Source organism: Falco biarmicus, chromosome 5 (genome assembly GCF_023638135.1).
Source record: "Falco biarmicus isolate bFalBia1 chromosome 5, bFalBia1.pri, whole genome shotgun sequence".
NCBI lineage: Eukaryota > Metazoa > Chordata > Aves > Falconiformes > Falconidae > Falco > Falco biarmicus.
The window spans coordinates 26060690-26078593 of record NC_079292.1 but is presented as its reverse complement, the minus strand read 5'-3'; the positions used below and the strand labels follow the sequence as shown (position 1 = coordinate 26078593).

At 39.2% G+C, this 17904-nt stretch overlaps 1 protein-coding gene across 4 annotated transcripts in view; it reads right to left on the bottom strand.

Annotated features, from left to right (window-relative positions):
• PCLO (piccolo presynaptic cytomatrix protein) overlaps window positions 1–17904 on the bottom strand; it is a 402702-nt gene that overhangs the window by 90956 nt on the left and 293842 nt on the right. For 3 of the 4 annotated variants that reach the window (XM_056341741.1, XM_056341742.1, XM_056341744.1), the window contains exons 11-12: window positions 1358–1466; window positions 697–764 (exon numbers count right to left, since the gene is read on the bottom strand). In XM_056341741.1, the coding sequence (XP_056197716.1) occupies window positions 697–764; window positions 1358–1466 (177 nt within the window). The remainder of the gene's footprint in view (window positions 1–696; window positions 765–1357; window positions 1467–17904) is intronic. The other variant, XM_056341743.1, reaches the window with a different exon arrangement.

Below are 17904 nucleotides of genomic sequence, written 5' to 3'. Positions count from 1 at the left end.
TGGATTGAACTGGGCTAACAAGCATAGAACCATGGAATCCCTTAAGCTGGAAAAGACCTTTAAAATCATCAAGACCAGCCATTAACATAGCACTGCCAAGCCCACCGACTAAACCACTAAATCCCTAAGCGTCGTATCTACATGTCTTTTAAACACCTCCAGGAACGGTAACCCAACCACATCCCTGGGCAGCCTGCCCCAATGCTTGACAACTCTTCCAGTGAAGAAATAAGCCTCCCCTGGTGCACCTTGAAGCTGTTTCCTCTTGTCCTATTGCTTGTTACTTGGGAAAAGAGACCAACCCCCACCTCACCACAACCTTTCAGGCAGCTGTAGGGAGCCACCAGGTGCCCCTGAGCCCCCCCTCTCCAGGCTGCCGGGGACTGCTGTGCCCCACGGGCAGGGCCCGGCACTGAGCCCCGCTGCCCCTCACACCACTGGCCTCGGCCCCTCGGCCCGCCTGCCCAGAGCCCCCGCAGAGCCCCCTGCCCCCCGGCTGCCCAACTTGGTGCCATCGGCAAACTTACTGAGGCTGCTACTCGATCCCCTTGTCTTGGCTTATGGTCCACTTTCTGCGCATGGCAAGATTTGGGATGTAACACCTGAGCTTATAATGCTAATATCCCATCTTATATCCCATCCAATTTACAGCTGCTATCCTGTCTTACAATATCGAAGCAACAACTTGTCGCTCACCTGCCTTGACAGGCTCGTGCAGCTCCAGGTGCTGGGGATTCTCAGAGTCCGAGAGCATGTTCAGGTCCCTAAAGAAAGCAATGAGAAGCCTGAGACAAAAGAAACTCTTCCCTCATACCCTCATTATTGTATTAAGTAGATAAATGAATAGTGGTTCATGACAGAAAGCAGCTCCCAAGCATGGCCCCTTCGTAGCTGATATAGATTTGCAATGCTGTTAAAGAGCTGAGAAGAAAAGGTTCCTTTAAGGTGAAATCTTTAATGGATTGAATGCAAGTCTATATATTTCTTATGATGCTTAAATGACTTTCATCTAAAGGATGCAGATTTCAGTAAAAATTAGTGCTAAATTACCATCTTTTTCTAACCCTAGTATATTCAGTGAATTGTATGCGTGTCAATGAGAGAAGATTGTGGCCTGACAATAGGTATCATTTCTTATAGAAGTATAATTACTAACAGCTGATTCATATCTTTCCTTATGACTTTAAAAGAAAACAAAGAACAAACAGACCTCCCACACAGTGAACTCTCACTAATTATTACATCGGTGTTTCGTGCTAACAAAGGTTCCACCTTAACAACTGTAAATTTAAAAAAAAAAAAAAAAGCCATGAAAAGCCAAAAAAAAATGGAAACAGAAAGATGGGGAAAAACTCACAGTCTTACACATATTTCTGCTTCCCCACTCTGTTGAATAATAATGCTCTGGACTTCTTCATAAGTTTTCCCAGTCAAGGGGATGCCATTCCATTCCAGCACCTGCATTCCTAAGAAGGCAAAACAGCATCAGCTCAAGCTCAGATGTTGACAAAGGCATCAGATAGACTGCTTTGATGAGAAGATTTGATGTGACATTCAGTGAATGTTGTTTACATGGCACGACACATTAGCAAAGCACTTTCACTTCACACAGATTCTACTGCCCCTTCAGCTACATCTTACCTGTTGAAACAAGACAGGAGATTAATTCCTTTTGGATTAAAACTATACATGCACTCTCCACCGTCTGGATTGCATGATATTGAAAAACTTTTGCAATATCAAAAACATGCACACCCACCAACATGGCAAGAAACCAAAACATATTCTGTATCAGACGTTTCCTGGCCAGCCATGGTCTTGGAAGATAACTGTTCCCTACAGTAGCACATTGCTGTTCAGAAGCTGAGACTCAAAAAGGGACTGAATTTGTGAATGTGATTTGGTAATTCAAATACATTTTCTCTACTTTGTCACTTCAGAAAATACAACCAGATGAAGGCAGCTGAGTGACGTGATTTTAAACAAAAAATGTACCTCCACATTTAAAACATAAGCCTGGAAATATTCAGGTTGAAATTTTTCTTCCTTATCTTTCTTATGAAAAAGTGACAAAACAGCTGAACATAATTTGTTGTGGAAGATAGGAACAGAGCTGTGATAACCAGGCTGAAAAGTCCTGAATACTGATCTAATCAGTTCTGTCTTCCAAGTGTCCCAGGACTGAGCCAGGAGACTGTATGCAGCAAGGTATTGCTATAAGGAAGTTTTATGCTCAGTATTTGCAGAGTCAATACCTCTATACATAATATGAGGTGTATCCTGACAAGGCAAGAAATTTTTTGGTTACAGTAAAATGCTTAAAGAAAGGAAACTGTAGATTCATATCTGGGATTTATCTTAGGTTCTGAGAACTGCATTCATATTTTGAAGTAGTTAGTCATAAGGATGATTCCAAAGAGATTAACTTCTCACTAATGTGGAAATGTCAAAATCTAAGCCTCCGGCTCTAGGGGAAAAAAAATTGCTTAATGGGACAAGATACTGAATTCTTAATAGTCCGCTAAAAGCTATGTATTACGAAACATCTGAAAAACACATCATCCACACAGCAAAAACCACAAACACTTAGCTTGCTACCACTTACACAGATAAAACCAAGTCTTCACCTGGGTCATATTTTTATTTCAAAATCCTGTGCTGTTGCATATAACAAATGGGAAAAATAATGACGTGAAATGTGCAGATAAACTCATAGGAAAACATGTTGCTAAATAAAATATAATGAGAATTGCTTGTGGAATAAAGCAGATGAAATTATTTGACAATGAAAGAATATGAGAAATAAAGACAATAACTTTATTGTACAAATTTTTCAATAGGATTCAGTGAATTAGGATTTGAAATATCAGATTTGCTCATAACTCTGGTCAGTAAGAATTTATCATTTTGTTTGCAGCTGTTTACAGAACTACAGACTGTGCAGAATGTCTAAAAAGTGATGCTCAGAAGGCTGTAAAGCCAGCTGCTTACTGCCAAAATAGATTTGCCTTTTCCTAAAATTTACCCCCTTTCATTTACCAGCCATCATTCAAAAGCATGATCTTGCTTTTGCTTGTTAGAGCAGATCTGATTTTAAGCTCAGTTCCTCTGGAATAAAGCAACAGTAATTATGAATAAAAGCATCTCCCCCTATTTTCTGCCATACAAATACACCAGCATGCACTCTGTCTTTAGAAGGCTTCTAGAAAGGAAGGAACTGAAGTTATTTTTGTTATTTGTGGGCCCTCATAATGCTATCGTGGCATAGGATGTTGAGTACAACAGTACAAACCACTTGAGTAAGCCAAGCCAAGCCATCACTTCTATGTATTGGCAATGAACAAGAACAAAGGTGGAAAGTTTTAGGTATGTGAGAAAGTGGTTAACACCCTTTTGTAAAAAAAAAGAGCCTTGTTGACAAAATGCATCCAGCTACTGTCGCAGATTTATCACATTCTGCTTGCATTGCCTTCAGAAGAAAATTTACCAGGGGAGCAGTAAGGCCATTGTCAATTACATGCTTTAATTTAAAAGACCAGCAGGAAGAGCGTTGCTGAGTACCGCTGCAATGCTGGGATCTGGAAATTAAGTCTGATTTCTACTGGTGAGATTTTCACTGCGTGCAATAGCATTGCAGTCGCTGTCTTGGTCAGTAAGGCCAAGCACACGTGAGCAAAGCAGCAAACCGAAAGGAAATTGAATCTCAGCAGCCTTGACTCACACAGAGATCCATTTAAGTTGTCAGTACAGGGGTATTTTCTTTTTATTGGCTGCCTTGTGGATTCATGAATATTTAAAATCAAAGCAATTTAAACATGACTTAATTGATCTGACTGATAGCCCTGGGGTCTAAGAAAAAAGCTTTTAGGCAGGAAGCTGATTTCTTTTCTTAGAGTAACTGCTAAATACCTTTTGCTGAAAAAACAGTATTTTACAAAGAAAACCTTTAGGAAAAATGTGAGTCTAATCAACAAAAAGAGGAAAAAAGTATTGAGAAGTCAAGGACACTGTGATAAAAAACTTTTTTGCCTAAAACCCAATCACATTCTGTAGCTGTTTTTAGGTAGTCAGGACATGTAATTCACATTTCCAAAACTTTGTATGCTTCACATCACCAGTTTAGTAAACAAAAACAAATAGGAAGATGAGAAAACTTACATTGCTCCATGACAACTCTGCTGACAGAGGAAGAACTAGCAATTGCCCTGATAATTGAATCCATAATTCCTTCTAGCATCTTTTTTTTTTTTTTCCTTTCTTAATTTTATTGGGATGGCTACATCCTGCATTTATGGTGAGCAATGACTTATTTTTAGCAATATCAGCTCCCACAGTCAGCATATCAGCTTTATATATCAAGACTTCCTCCCTGCTCCACTGAGTGTGCTTACACACATTATCTGTTCAGTCTTTTTGGCATCTACTTTATGGTGACATTTAGAACCTGGAATCAGAAGTTTATAATTTTCCACTGATTACAAAATGATTATTCCAGAGAGGGAATCTCATACATTTGTAACTGCCATGGAGATATCCACATTTAGCTAGCTAAATACTATCCTTTCCCTTAAAAAAAACACAAAAAACATGCTACAGTCCTACTGTATTGAGAGAAAAAAGCCTATTGTTCAGATATTCTTCCAAATGCATGTAACTGGCCACAATTGGAGACATTATCAAAATCTAAGCGTACCTTTCCTCTGACACAATATAGGCACAGTGTTCTTTATATGTACCAAATAAATATCTCAAAGTCTCCTGTATTTGTAATAGTTGCTGCCATCAGTGCTTAAACTAAGAGCTTGCTCCTGGAGGGAGAGTTCAGTGCTTACATTGCAGCAGTAAGGAAAAGCCCACCTTTCACCAAAACCCTCATGGCAAGGAGAGGCTGTTACTTTGCTGTATTGGATTATAATGGCATATTTAACACATGGCTTAATGCTGTTCAAGATTGCCAGGCTCTTTTTAGCAACTAGTAAAGTGTTAACATTTATTATTTTTGTTTAGGCATTGGTAGGCCAGTTATCTGTTAACTGGTAATAAAACCTGACGACTCAACAGAACTGATTTACTTTTCCTGACATTCTGACTAGTCATTTGACAGCTTGTGAAATGGTAGCTAAGTACTAGTGAAACTTGAACTTTGCTTTTAACAGTGGGGACCCAGGGACTATTAAGAAGTAGTTTCTATCAGCCCAGGGATGAAAGTGCTCAAATAATTACCTGGAGCCCCTGGGGAGCATTCAGCATGCTTTGTTGATCCTGGAAGATCTGTGAAATTTTGGGGAAGAAAATTTTTGTGTAGAAAATATTAATTATGTGGAAAAAAGATGAGCTCAGATTCAAACCTAGGGCCAGACTTGAGCTTACACCACCATACACAATTTCTCAAGAGCCTGAGTAAACCTGTGTCCCAATATGAGGAGCTAGTCTACTGAAACTTGTTTTGACTGACCACACACATGGTTTGAATTGGTAGTCTTCTGCTGATAAGGTTTTATTGCTTATGGTAAACAACTAAGCGCTCTAATTGCTGACTATTTAGATTTATAAACATCCTATGTGGAACAGCTGTCAGAAAAAAAAAATGCTTACCTAACAGCAAGGACTGTGTTGGTATTGCTCCCTGTTTAGTCTTGTGAAATGTTTTATAGCTGCTCAATCAAGAAGTGCAAAATGCAGCTCACTACTAATGTTCAACTGCCAGTTTAAAATAAGGCATATCTTAATCATAAATGTTTCCATATATTTACAAGTATTGCAGAATTATAGATTGACCAGAGAGATTGTGGAGTCTCTGTCCTTGGAGGTGTCCAAAACCCGACAGGACACAGCCCCGGGGAGCCTGCTCTCACTGACCCTGTGCTCAACAGGGAGCTGGAACTAGGTGATCTCCAGAGGTACTTTCCAGCATCAACTGTTTTGTGCTTCTGTGCAAAATGGTTAAATTTTGCTTTATAGATTATGCTAATGTTTTATTCATATATGCTGTAGCTCTATATTTCAAAAAAAGCAGAAATAGACAATTCTAGGGATATTAGACCTGCCCTGTGATGTCCATAAATAGTGTGCAGTTCCATGAATTAACAGATTTGGTCTAACTGAGGAATAATGAATAATTATTCCTTATCTCTTTGATCTCCTGTAAGTGAGTGGGTACCTACTCAAACTATTTGTCTTTTTTTTCATGAAGAGGAAAATATTTAGAAACAATGAAAAGTCTGCAATATCAAATGATCAGAAATTATTTCCATATTGAAACCTCTGTGTGCCTAAAGCTCATAGCTTCTTTTAAAATCTTGGGTTATACTGAATTTTAAAAGTTAGATATAATTGCATCCTGTATCATGGATCACAGTATTTAGGAGAAACTTACACAAAAACAATTGTTCTTTGTTCTACTTTTTGGCACAGATACTTTGATGTAATTCCTTTGGGTAGACTCTGCCCTCATTAGGTAATTAGTAATCAAACTCATCAACTGTCATCCTATTTAAAACTAAACTGTGAGAAAGATCTGAGCTGATAAAGTGAATCATTGTCTTATTGACTCTTTTCAGAGTTCTGATAAAGAAAAGATACCTAAGAGTGATCAAAAAATAGTACCAACTATGGTCTTGACCCAACAAACAAAACACCCTTAATTTTCAAAGTGTTTCCTACCACTGATTTTGTTATGCTATAGCAATACACAAATCTCAGCACTAAAATTGTTGCTTTTAATGGTTAACAGTGAAGATTCGATGGTATCATGGTTATGTCAAATGTATTAAACTAAAAGCATTTCAGGAGTGGATCTCTGTAGGGCATATACAACCCCTGTTCATGGTCAGTGGTTTGAGGACTGTTTCTTTGGAGATGTTGTTTAAGGACTGTAGCTGCGAACACTCCCTGCCACAGTCCCAGACACTGGTTCTCTTTCTACTTTCACTAGTTGCAGGAATTCCATTAGCTTTACTACTGACTTTAATGTAAAACACTCATACAAGTGCTCTTTAAAAAAAAATCTAATTATTAGATACTACTGTACAATACCTTTGGACCAAAATTTGCTCTGTATTTGTGTACACCAAGAGTGACAAAGAGTGTAGAAATTTTATAGAAATGACAGCTTCTCTCAAATGCCAGTAACAGGAGTGATTCAAAGCCACAACCTTGGACTATTTATAATGCATTTTCATATTCAGAAGAGTTTTCAGGAGAAAGACATGCTGCAGAATACCAAATAAATGACTACTTTTTCTCTGAAGTGAATTTCATACCAGCAAAGCTGTCAGATTTGAAAACTTAAACAATTTATTTATCCACAGAAACAATAGAGCAAAGTTGCAGATAGCCTATGCTGGTGCTTCAGAGTATTTTACCTTAGACCCAGAAGAGCTACTTCTAGCTTCCTTCTCTGTAACTGGTGAGTCCTTGGCTTTGCATTAAGATCTTGAACTTTATTTTCATTTACTCCATGGAACCATGCATCTATCAGTTATTTAGATCCCATGGCTTCATATAGAGCTGGCTGGAGAGGGTTTTGTTCCTTTATCCTGCAGCCTTGAGTGAGAAGCTGATCATATGGCATGAAAAAGCAATTGAGAGAAGGTTAACAGAGCAAAATAACTGAAATGTTGATGATGTCTTTGGGGGCTGGGCATGGCCTGGATTTAGAAAGGCTATAGCATCTGTGCCCAGATCTATCCCAGACATTCTTGTATAATTTCCTTTTTTATGTCTGCTTCCTTAATAGTGATCAAAGGCAGAAATATTTCTCTGCTTCATGAGGATACTGCAAGGGTATATGTATATATATATATATGAAAATATATTTGAAGAGCTCTGACTCTGCTTGGGTGGCTGCTTTCAATAAATACATCCTTCAGTCCATCGCCTGGGCGACAAAGCTGTACTGTGTAACTGAATGTGATTGTATATATGGCATTCCTATTAATGAAAAGGCATAAACCAAATCACAAAATATGCTGGCAGAATAGGTCTTAGTATTAGAGTTTCTGACTGCCAACTGAAAGACACAATATATATCTCAGTTTCAACTCATTTTCTGTTATTTTCCACATTTTCTGTCCTCTTCAGGTTCATCTTTAAGATATGAGCTGGCTGCATGAGTAAAGTTGAAATTGAAAGGAATCTGAAAATCAAAGGATTTTATTTCTCTGAATATGAGCCCCAACATTGTTGCTTCAAATACAGGAATACTAAACTGAGCCTGATTTTTATTCCCATCTGTAACACAATGTACACAATTATAAAGTTAATCTTGGTCACCCTGCATACACTGTTAGACTGCAAAGTCTCCTATTTGGTATATCCAAGGTGCCTGAGAAGTGGTAAAACTGTTGTTGGCTGTGTCACTATGAGTTTGTAATTACTCCTAAAAAATCAGACTACACACATAAACCCGACTATTTTTCCATTTTTTAGAGTCTCAGAAATGCTCTCCTACTGGAATTGAAAAAAGATTTAGACACTACAGTATTAGAATAGAGGCTCTGGCCATCCTTACACCATCATTATACACACAGGTTGCTGGGGTATATTCTCTGCTTCTTCATAGTTTGTATTGCTTATTCTTATGCAAAATAAACTTGTCAGTTTGAGTTGCTATTTTCACTAATCCAATGCTCACAGAGGAAAACTGGACTCCCTAAGCTAGCAGCTTCAATCAGTAGAATGTGAATGTTAGTGTCTTTCCATTTCATAGAAGAATTAAAATTCAGAAACATTACTTTGAAATCCCAGAAAGTGCTATGGAAGTTAAACGTGCACTCAGAATAAGCAGAAACAGTATCAACTTGCAGCCTGACATTCAACACTAAATGACTTTATGTCCTGTGTTCTCCAGTTATTTTTCTTTTATTTCTAAATGTTTCTGATGTTTAAAAACAGGTTGATGAAAGTCAATGTGTTAATGTATTTCCCTGTACAGCTGGGCATGAATCACAGGAAAACTCATTATTTTTTTTTAGACACCTTAACTCTCCAATTCATCATTTGCACCCAGGCTGCGTATTTTCCATTATTACAATAATTATTATATGGACAACACTCACAATTCTTAAAAATGGGTACGTTGTTCATCAAATAGAAATTATATAATGGACCTGCCTATGCCTTATGGCTGCTACAAGGAAATGTCGTTTGTAAAAGTACAGCCAGAGCAAACCAACTGTGTATTTGGGGTGTATTTGGCATTTACAGGCAGCTGTACACCAGACCCCTGACTGGTACAGCTGCAGTTATCAACCCAACACCAAACACCACTCTAAATTAGCCTACCGTCAGATTTCTATATACATTGGCACAGGATTCTGTAGATCACCCTTCAGTTTGAACTATGCTAGGACAACAAGTGATGATCTGGATGTATTTGTACGACTAGGATTGAAGCTCTTGGCAAGTTAAATGAAGATTAGAGTTACTATTTATGAAAATAAGTATGATATAAATGATAAATTTATAGTGCTTTCATCGCTGCTATATCCTCAAACATTGTATTACATTGGAGTTACAGACAGATGATCAGTTTTACCATGCTGAACAAAATGCTGTGGTGCGTTGTAATTATTCAGTGTTTCAGAAAAATTAATGTTTTTCAAAACATACTCTTCACTGAAGCTATAGAGCATAGTGTATTTAATTTGCTTTCAGTAATGTCATATGAAAGATGAGAATTATTTTTCCAGGAAGATGAGCTTCCTGTAGAGAGCTCTAATTTAGCTGAAAGTCTTAAACATTTCATTATCAGGTTGTGTTCACAAAAAAATCCACTTTTACAAGTAGTTTGCTATAAATTCAGATTTTTTTAAAAAAAAACAAAACGATTTTAATAATATAAATACACATTAGAATGAAAATTCACCTAAAGATTCACTTAAAAGATCAGTAAACAATGAGGCAGCAGGAATTTCTTTTTGGCGTCTCCTTCATGAGCGAGAAATAAAAAACATTCTTTTAATGGGAGTTTAATGTCAGGTATGAATTTAAACTAGTATATCCCTGTCTACAGTCAATATTTATCAATATTGATGTATTTAGAATTCAGTGGTGTGTTTTTCAATTGCTATTTTTGAGGAAAAAAATATTCTTGTTTACACAAATGCACTTATCTTAATCCAGCTTCTATCAGTTACAACTGAGAACAGTGATATTTGAAATTTTCTTTCAGAGGGACAAGAGGAACGTGTCATGAGATGCAAGCATACAGTTCTTGTAGAAGTTTCAGTGTGTGTCTGAAGAATCATTCTCTCTGTATTACTTAGTTTCTAGTTTCCTTAACAGTACAAATTACTACAGCGAACATGTCAGTCTATATAGAACGCTGTTTTATTGTGAAAACAATTAGACTCTAAGCACAACTCTTAATTTAGATTAAAAGAAAACTGACATAACTTATTAGTGTTAACATTCCTTTTGTACTTCCAAATAATAAAAAAAAAAGCTTTAGTGGTCCATCTTCTACAGATGAGGAGCGAAACTACCCATACCTCATGCAGCAGGAAGCCCACTGGCTGCTGCTAAGATACCCATGGCCTGATCTTCCCTTTAACAAAGTGAATCTCTGCCGAGATCAAGCTCAACAGAGGGATCCAAGACAGATCCAGACTCTCCAGCCCCAGTAGTGTTAGTGACTGTATGTCAGCAGAGGATTTACACCTGACATTCTGTTCTGCCTCCTATATCGCCTCCATCACTTCTTGTTCTTCAACAAAAATAACCCCCATTAATGAAAGAACATGGGATATATTGGGTTCAGGCCACTCATCATTGCTACATCAACAAACTAGCAAGTATACAGCAGTCTATGGCATCCTAGTTGCCACTCAAGTGGCAAGAAAAACAGGGAAACTCATGAAGATTAGGATCCCATCTCTGTCAAGCAGAGCTACATAATAGAAATCTTAAGACTAGCATGAATGAAATATGAGTGGGAATTTATGTATGTAGGACTGCCAGAAGGAGTGGTGGAGGAAGGAAAAGGAGATTCATGGCACATAGGTTAGCAGGTCATCAAAATCCCAGCACATTTACATGTGGCTTCTCAGGACACTTAGCTCAAGAAAGGGAAAGCAGCCTAAAAAAGACAGGGCAGGCTCACACTTCAGCAAAGGACTGAGGAAACCAGTGCAGCCTAAAACCATAAAGAGACAATGGCAGGAAGATAAAGAACAGGACTAAGGCCTTAAGACCCCAAGATAAAGAAAAAAGGTCCAAGAGCAACCCAGCCACATTTTCCAGTGACTCACAGAGGTATTGTTACAGATCTGCTAATAAGTTAGAATTAATTGACTTTATTTGATTTTATAAAATAATTTAAATAGAAATATAAAGGAATAAGAAATATATTTTAATTAAACTCATAGTTGAACAGCAAAAGCTGCTATGAAATCCTCTGTACAGCCCTATACCAAGGCCAGAAGAATGGGTTAGAATCATTGAATAGGAACGCTTAGAACTTAGGTAACAAATTTGAGACTTTTAGATAATAGTCAGTTACAGATTTTTTTGTATTTGACTAGTCTTCTGTATGTAGAAAGTGTATTGAGATGTCAGAATGCAGAAATAATGGGAACTGGGAGCAACCAAATGAAACAACTCATAGTTACCTGCCAAGAAACAGTGAACTTTAGTAAAAGGTAATTCCGGCAGGGAGAGATCACGACCACCGACTCATATACCACCCACCCAAATCGTACCCCAGACCCATTTCTGGACCTTTCTAACCTTTACTGTGCAAAATCGGATATGGGAGGAGAGTATGTTAATGATTTTTGGGAAATACCATGTTTATGCATGAATACTTAATGAATATGTATAAATAAGTTCTATAGATGGTGTGTGATTTTGAAGCTCGGTGTGCGTTGATCGTGAGAGGACTCACTCACGCACCCGGCTGTCCATAAAGAAGTGTCTGCTTATCTGCATCACATTGGTGTCGATAAGTTCTTCATTCTGAGGTTTCGATAACAATATGAGGTATAGAAACAAACAGTCAATCACTATCAGCTTCTAAAAGTGTGCAAAAGGCACCTCTAAGACCGTCACATGGGTGCCAACTCAAGAACCCAGATGTTGCAGCACAAACAAACTAGTAGGCTGCAAGAAGGCTTTTACCATCCCGTACCAGGTTAACTTCAATAAGTAGTTGTCAAGCCTTGCCCTGGCACAGCCATCAACCCGCTCACAAGGTTTCTAAGGTTCATCTACTGTCCATGCTCTTTCTTCATACTCTACAGGCCAGTCCACTCTGCTTCTTGCCTCTGCTGCATCCTACTCCCTGTTTCTCCTACCTCCAGGGCACGCACTCTCTCTTCCCTCTGCTTCTTCCAGGTCTCTCTTCATTGACTGCTCCCCTCTATTACCCCTTAGAGCTATTTAACTACTTAGCAGGAACCAGCCACAGCTGCACCTTATCCACATCAGCCAGCCCACCGCCCCTGAAGCCAGCCCACAGCTGTATATTATCAATGTTAATTAACCTGCCTTCATTCCTCTATACCCGGAGGATGATAATAAGAGTCACGAGCTGGCATCCCCTGCTCTCTCAACATACCACCTGCATACACACATTCTGGTGCTTAGGAGAATGTGTGTTTGACAGAATGGGTTTATTAAGAAAGCACAACAGACATAGAACACTAATGTAAAAAAAAAAAATTACTCTTAACCGAGGATCCCCAGCCTGCTGCCTCCATTGGGGTTCCCTGAAGAAGGGCTTCTGATACAGATCTGCACTGCCCTGGGAATCTACCCTTGCTCGATGAAGCTCTGGCTGGTCTTGAGTAATGCCACTGCTAAGGCACTACGGTCCAGTTCAGAAAATGGAATTATTGGGATAATTTAAACACTGAAGGCATGCTAGACATGAGCAAAGGCCATGGTTATGCATTGGATGACAATGTTACTTAGGGTCATATACAAACAAGAACATAATTTTTTTGTAATTCACACTGAGCAAACACCACTGTTCAAGTAAGTCAAGCCTTCTTAGCGAGTATGACTGAAGACCTTAAATTACCACTCTGTTCTATAGGATAGAGTGAGATCTTTACTTGATGTGTTCTAACAGGAGTACTCCATCAGATAAGGAGTCACTGTCAGTCAGTCTGTTCCCCTGCGCGCCAAATGGCTGTACACCAATGCACGCAGCATAGGGAATAAACAGGAAGAATTAGAGATCTCTGTGAGGTCACAGGGCCATGATCTCATTGCGGTTACAGAGACATGGTGCGATAGCTCACATGACTGGAATGCTGTCATGGATGGCTATGTACTTTCTGGAAAGACAGGCCAGCAACGCAGGGTGGTTGCTCTTTATGTGAGAGAACAACTGGAATGTATCAAGCTCTGCCTAGGGGTGGATGAAGAATTGAGTCGAGAGCCTATGGGTAAGGATTAAGGGGCAGGTTAACATGGCTGACACTGTTGTGACTGTTTACTACAGGCCACCTGATCAGGAAGAGGAAGTCGATGAGGCCTCTACAGACAGCTGGGAGTAGCTTCATGATCACAGGCTCCGGTTCTCACGGGGGCCTTCAACAAACTTGATATCTGCTGGAAAGACAACACAGGTAGGCACACAAAGTCCAGGAGGTTCCTACAAGGCACTGATGATCACCTTTTGACACAGGTGGTGGAGGATCCAAGGAGGCGAGGTGTGTTGTTGGACCTTGTACAAACAAAGAAATACTAGTGGGATAGTAGAGTTCAGGATCCTGCATGGAGGAAGCAGGGCAATGAGTAGGATTGCAATCCTGGACTTCAGGAGAGCTAACTTTGGCCTCTTCAAGGACCTTCTTGGAGGAATCCCATGGGTTAAGGCCCTAGAAAGTAGAAAAGTCCAAGAGAGGTGACTAATATTGAAGCAACACCTCCTCCATGCTCAAGATCAGTGCATCCCTATAAGTAAGAAATCAAGCAAAGGGGGCAGGAGATCTGCATGGGTGAGCAAGGATCTTCTGGCAAAACTCAAACAGAAGAATAAAGTTCACAGAATGTGGAAAAAGGGATAGGCCACCTGGGAGGAATACAGGAGCATTGTCAGAGTATGCAAGGATGTGATAAGGAAGGCCAAGGTCCATTTGGAATTAAATCTGGTGACAGATGTCAAGAAGGGCTTCTTCAAGTACATCAGTAGCAAAAGGCAAATCAGGAAAAATGTGGGCCTGCTGCTGAATGAGGTGGGTGCCCTGGTGATGAAAGATACAGAGAAGGCAGGGTTACTGTATACCTTCTTTGCTTCAGTTGTTACTGCTAAGGCCAGCCCTCAGGAATCCCAGACCCTGGAAGCAAGAAAGTCTACAGAAAGGAAGACTCTCCCTTCGTCGAGGAAGATCAGGTTAGAGATCATTTAGGCAAACCTGACACACATAAATCCATGGGCCCCGATGGGGTGCACCCTCAAGTCGTGAGGGAGCTAGTAGGTGGTATTGCCAAGCCACTCTCCATCACCTTTGAAAGGTCACGGCAAATAGGAGAGGTCCCTGAGGACTGGAGGAAAGCCATTGTCACTCCAGTGTTCAAAAAGGGCAAGAAGGAGAACCCAGAAAACTACAGGCCCATCAACCTCACCTCCATTGCTGGAAAGGTGATGGGATAGCTCATCCTAGATGTCAGCTTTAAGCATGAGGAGGAAAAGAAGGGTATCAGGAATTCACCAAGGGGGAATCATGTTTGACCAATCTTCTCTGATGGAATGACTGACTGGGTGGAAGACAGGAGAGCAGTGGATGTTGTTTACCTTGACTTCAGAAAGGCTTTTGATACAGTCTCCTATAACACACTCATACATAAACTCAGGAAGTGCGGACTAGGTGAGTGGACAGTGAGGCGGGTTGAGAACTGGCTGAGTGGCAGAGCTCAGAGGGTTGTTATCAGTGGCACAGTCTGGTTGGAGGCTTGTAGGTATTGGTGTTCCCCAGGGGTCAGTGCCAGGTCCTGTTCTGTTCAACTTATCCATCATGAGAGGGTCCAGCGGAGGGCTAAGGAGACGAGTAGGAGGCTGAAGTATCTCCCTGATGAGCAGAGTCTGAGAGAGCTGGGGCTGTTCTGCTTGGGGAAGAGAAGACTGGGAGAGGATCTTATCAATGCATAAAAAAATCTTAAGGGCAAGTGCCAAGAAAATGGGGCTGGGCTCTTTTCAGTGGTGTCCAGTGACAGGACAAGGGGCAATGGGCACAAACTGCAACACAGGGAGCTTCTTCTGAATATGAGGGAGAATTTCTTTACTTTGAGGGTGGAAGAGCACTGGGACAAGCCGCCCAGAGAGGGTGTGGAGTCTCCTTCCCTGGAGATATTCAAAACCTGCCTGGACGTGGCTCTGTGCAACCTGCTCTAGGTGCTTCAGCAGGGGGTTGGCCTAGATGATCTCCAGAGGTCCCTTCCAACTCCAACGGTTCTGTGATTCTGTGATAATAATCTTCTATACCCTGGGGGTAATTTTACAGTTTTGACATTATGTGATTATTCAAATATAAAGTAGATTTTACTCGCTATTATCTCATTCATGACAGTCATGTAACCTGAAAACTAAGGAAACCGAATACAAACTGCTGGCCAGTGCTATGCAGTTCTCATCTCCTGTATCTATCTATATTTCAGATATATAATTCTCCTTTTAAGAAAGTTTTAGGAAATTATGCTCTTCAGAATGTAAATAGGTAAGGTAAATCCATGATATTGTCTTGGAACCAACATGTTCGTATTCCAGTTCCAGCTGAGCTATATTTTTCAGTCACATACTGAGTTTTCAGATAGGCAGAACCATTATCAGTGAAGATATGTAAAAAACAATTTAAAAATCTTTGGCATCGTTTCAGCTGGAAAATATCAAGCAATTCTTTATCTTCTCCCCCCCCCCCCCAATAAACAGCTTTTTAATTTCAAAAGGATTTTTCAATCCTAATTTTTTGATTTGATAGAATATTTAATTTGAAAGTGAAACATTTCCATTTTTCAGGAAGAAAATTTTACTTCATTAGAAATCCAACTTCTATTTTTATATTAACAGACACAGGCATTGGTGAAAGGACACAGACATGCCAAAATATGGTAGTGATGTAGAGTTTGCTACTTTTTTTTATTTTTCAGGAAAAGGTTTTTTGCTTGTTTCACACAATTTCCATCATTTCATGGACATGTTTATCACCAAACATGTTTATCACCAACAACATTAATTTACTAGGAAGTACTAGGGTAGAACACAGATTTTAAATTGCAGTATAAATAGATCTGTTTGCAAGTTCTTAATGGTATCTTCTGAGATGGATAGATGCTCTAATATTTAATCAAATAAATACTGCTTTAGAAATTTGACTAAATGTGCCAGTTAACTAATTTAGGAAAAAATACTTTGTGTAACAGCTTATAAGCAAGAAGTATTGTTTTTTCTACAGGGAATAGTAACCTATTCACAGAGATTAAGAAACTCTTGATTTCTTATGAGATGTTAAAATGTTTTCCCTTCATAGAGCTGTCTAGAATTCTAACTACTGGAATGACCAAATGGAATGAACAACCAACATTTGCTATGTTTCTTTTGTAGAGGTTAACTTGATGTTTATATGAATTCCTGACATATAGCATGTCCATAGCTGTAGGACCACAGTAGAAAGCATGTGGAGCAGATACATTTGATTATTGGCTGGTTTCAACAATTAATACTCTAAACCACAGATGAAAATGCATAAAACAATCTTTTTCTTTTCCTCATCAAATTTTGAACATATTTAGAACAATAAATAAAGAAGCATGGATCGCAGTATGTATGTCTGCAGGGAAGAACTGTCATGCACACAGACAAAATCTATCTTTTTTTTTTACCATTTTAGGCTTACAGTCAATATACCAATTTTTAGCTGTTTAAAGATAAATGTCTTGCCTCAGCAGTTTTCTAGGAATTTTGAGTAGTTAATGAGCAAGAGAGGCAGGCTCCTCTTAGCATGGTTCTTCTCAACTGACACCTATTTGGAATGAGATGAATCACGTCCCTTGGCGTATCCTTTTTTCACTTGTGGTTAGAAAAGGAGCCCATAATAAAAGCTTAGGAAAAATACTTACTTTTCAGACACCTAAAAATAAGTGGATTGATTCCCTTATTTGTCATCTAAGATTATAAATCTGTCCTAGAAATGGAAACAGACTTTGTTTCCCCTTCAATTTAGCAAACTGGCAGCTGTACCTTATCAACAATGAGATGAATGAACTGAGAGATGGATAGTGTACCTGAAGTGAAGGGAATTAATGGAGCATCATCAGAGATGATGTTGTACACCTGCTTCTGCTACAGTCAGTCAGGTGACCGCTACAGGTAAGCCAATTAGCCTCTCTATGTCTCAGTTTCTTCATGTGTTAAAAAGGTGTGTTGGAAAGATAATGGTATTGTACATTAATTTTGAGATTTGCAAGCAGCAAGTGCTGTTTACTAAGTGTATTTGCACATCAGAAATCTTGCTAACATTGAGTTGTAGGAGATAGAACTTTTGAAGTGTCAAGGGCTTGGTATTAACTCACACTTTTGCACCACTGTAACTCATTCATACAGGATTTTACTGAAAAAAGTTAGGATTGTTCAGCTTTAAGAAGAACAGTTTACATATCTGCTAGACAAATGAGAGATACTAAAAGTTACCAGTTAGTAATGATTGGCATTTTAATTCTAAATTTGACAAACTGCAGAATTTCTGTTTTCAATATTCATTCTTCCAAGTTCAGTGATAAAATTAGGCACAAACCCCACTTTTAGGAACATCTACTGAGTAACATTATTGGTAGTCCAATTTCACTGCTGGGTTCAGAGCAACTAGGTTCCCTCATATGATGCTAAGACTGCCTGGAGCAGTATTTCCAGATCCCAAAGTTGCCTTTCCCGGAAACTCAAGCACTACTCACTGTCTTGGC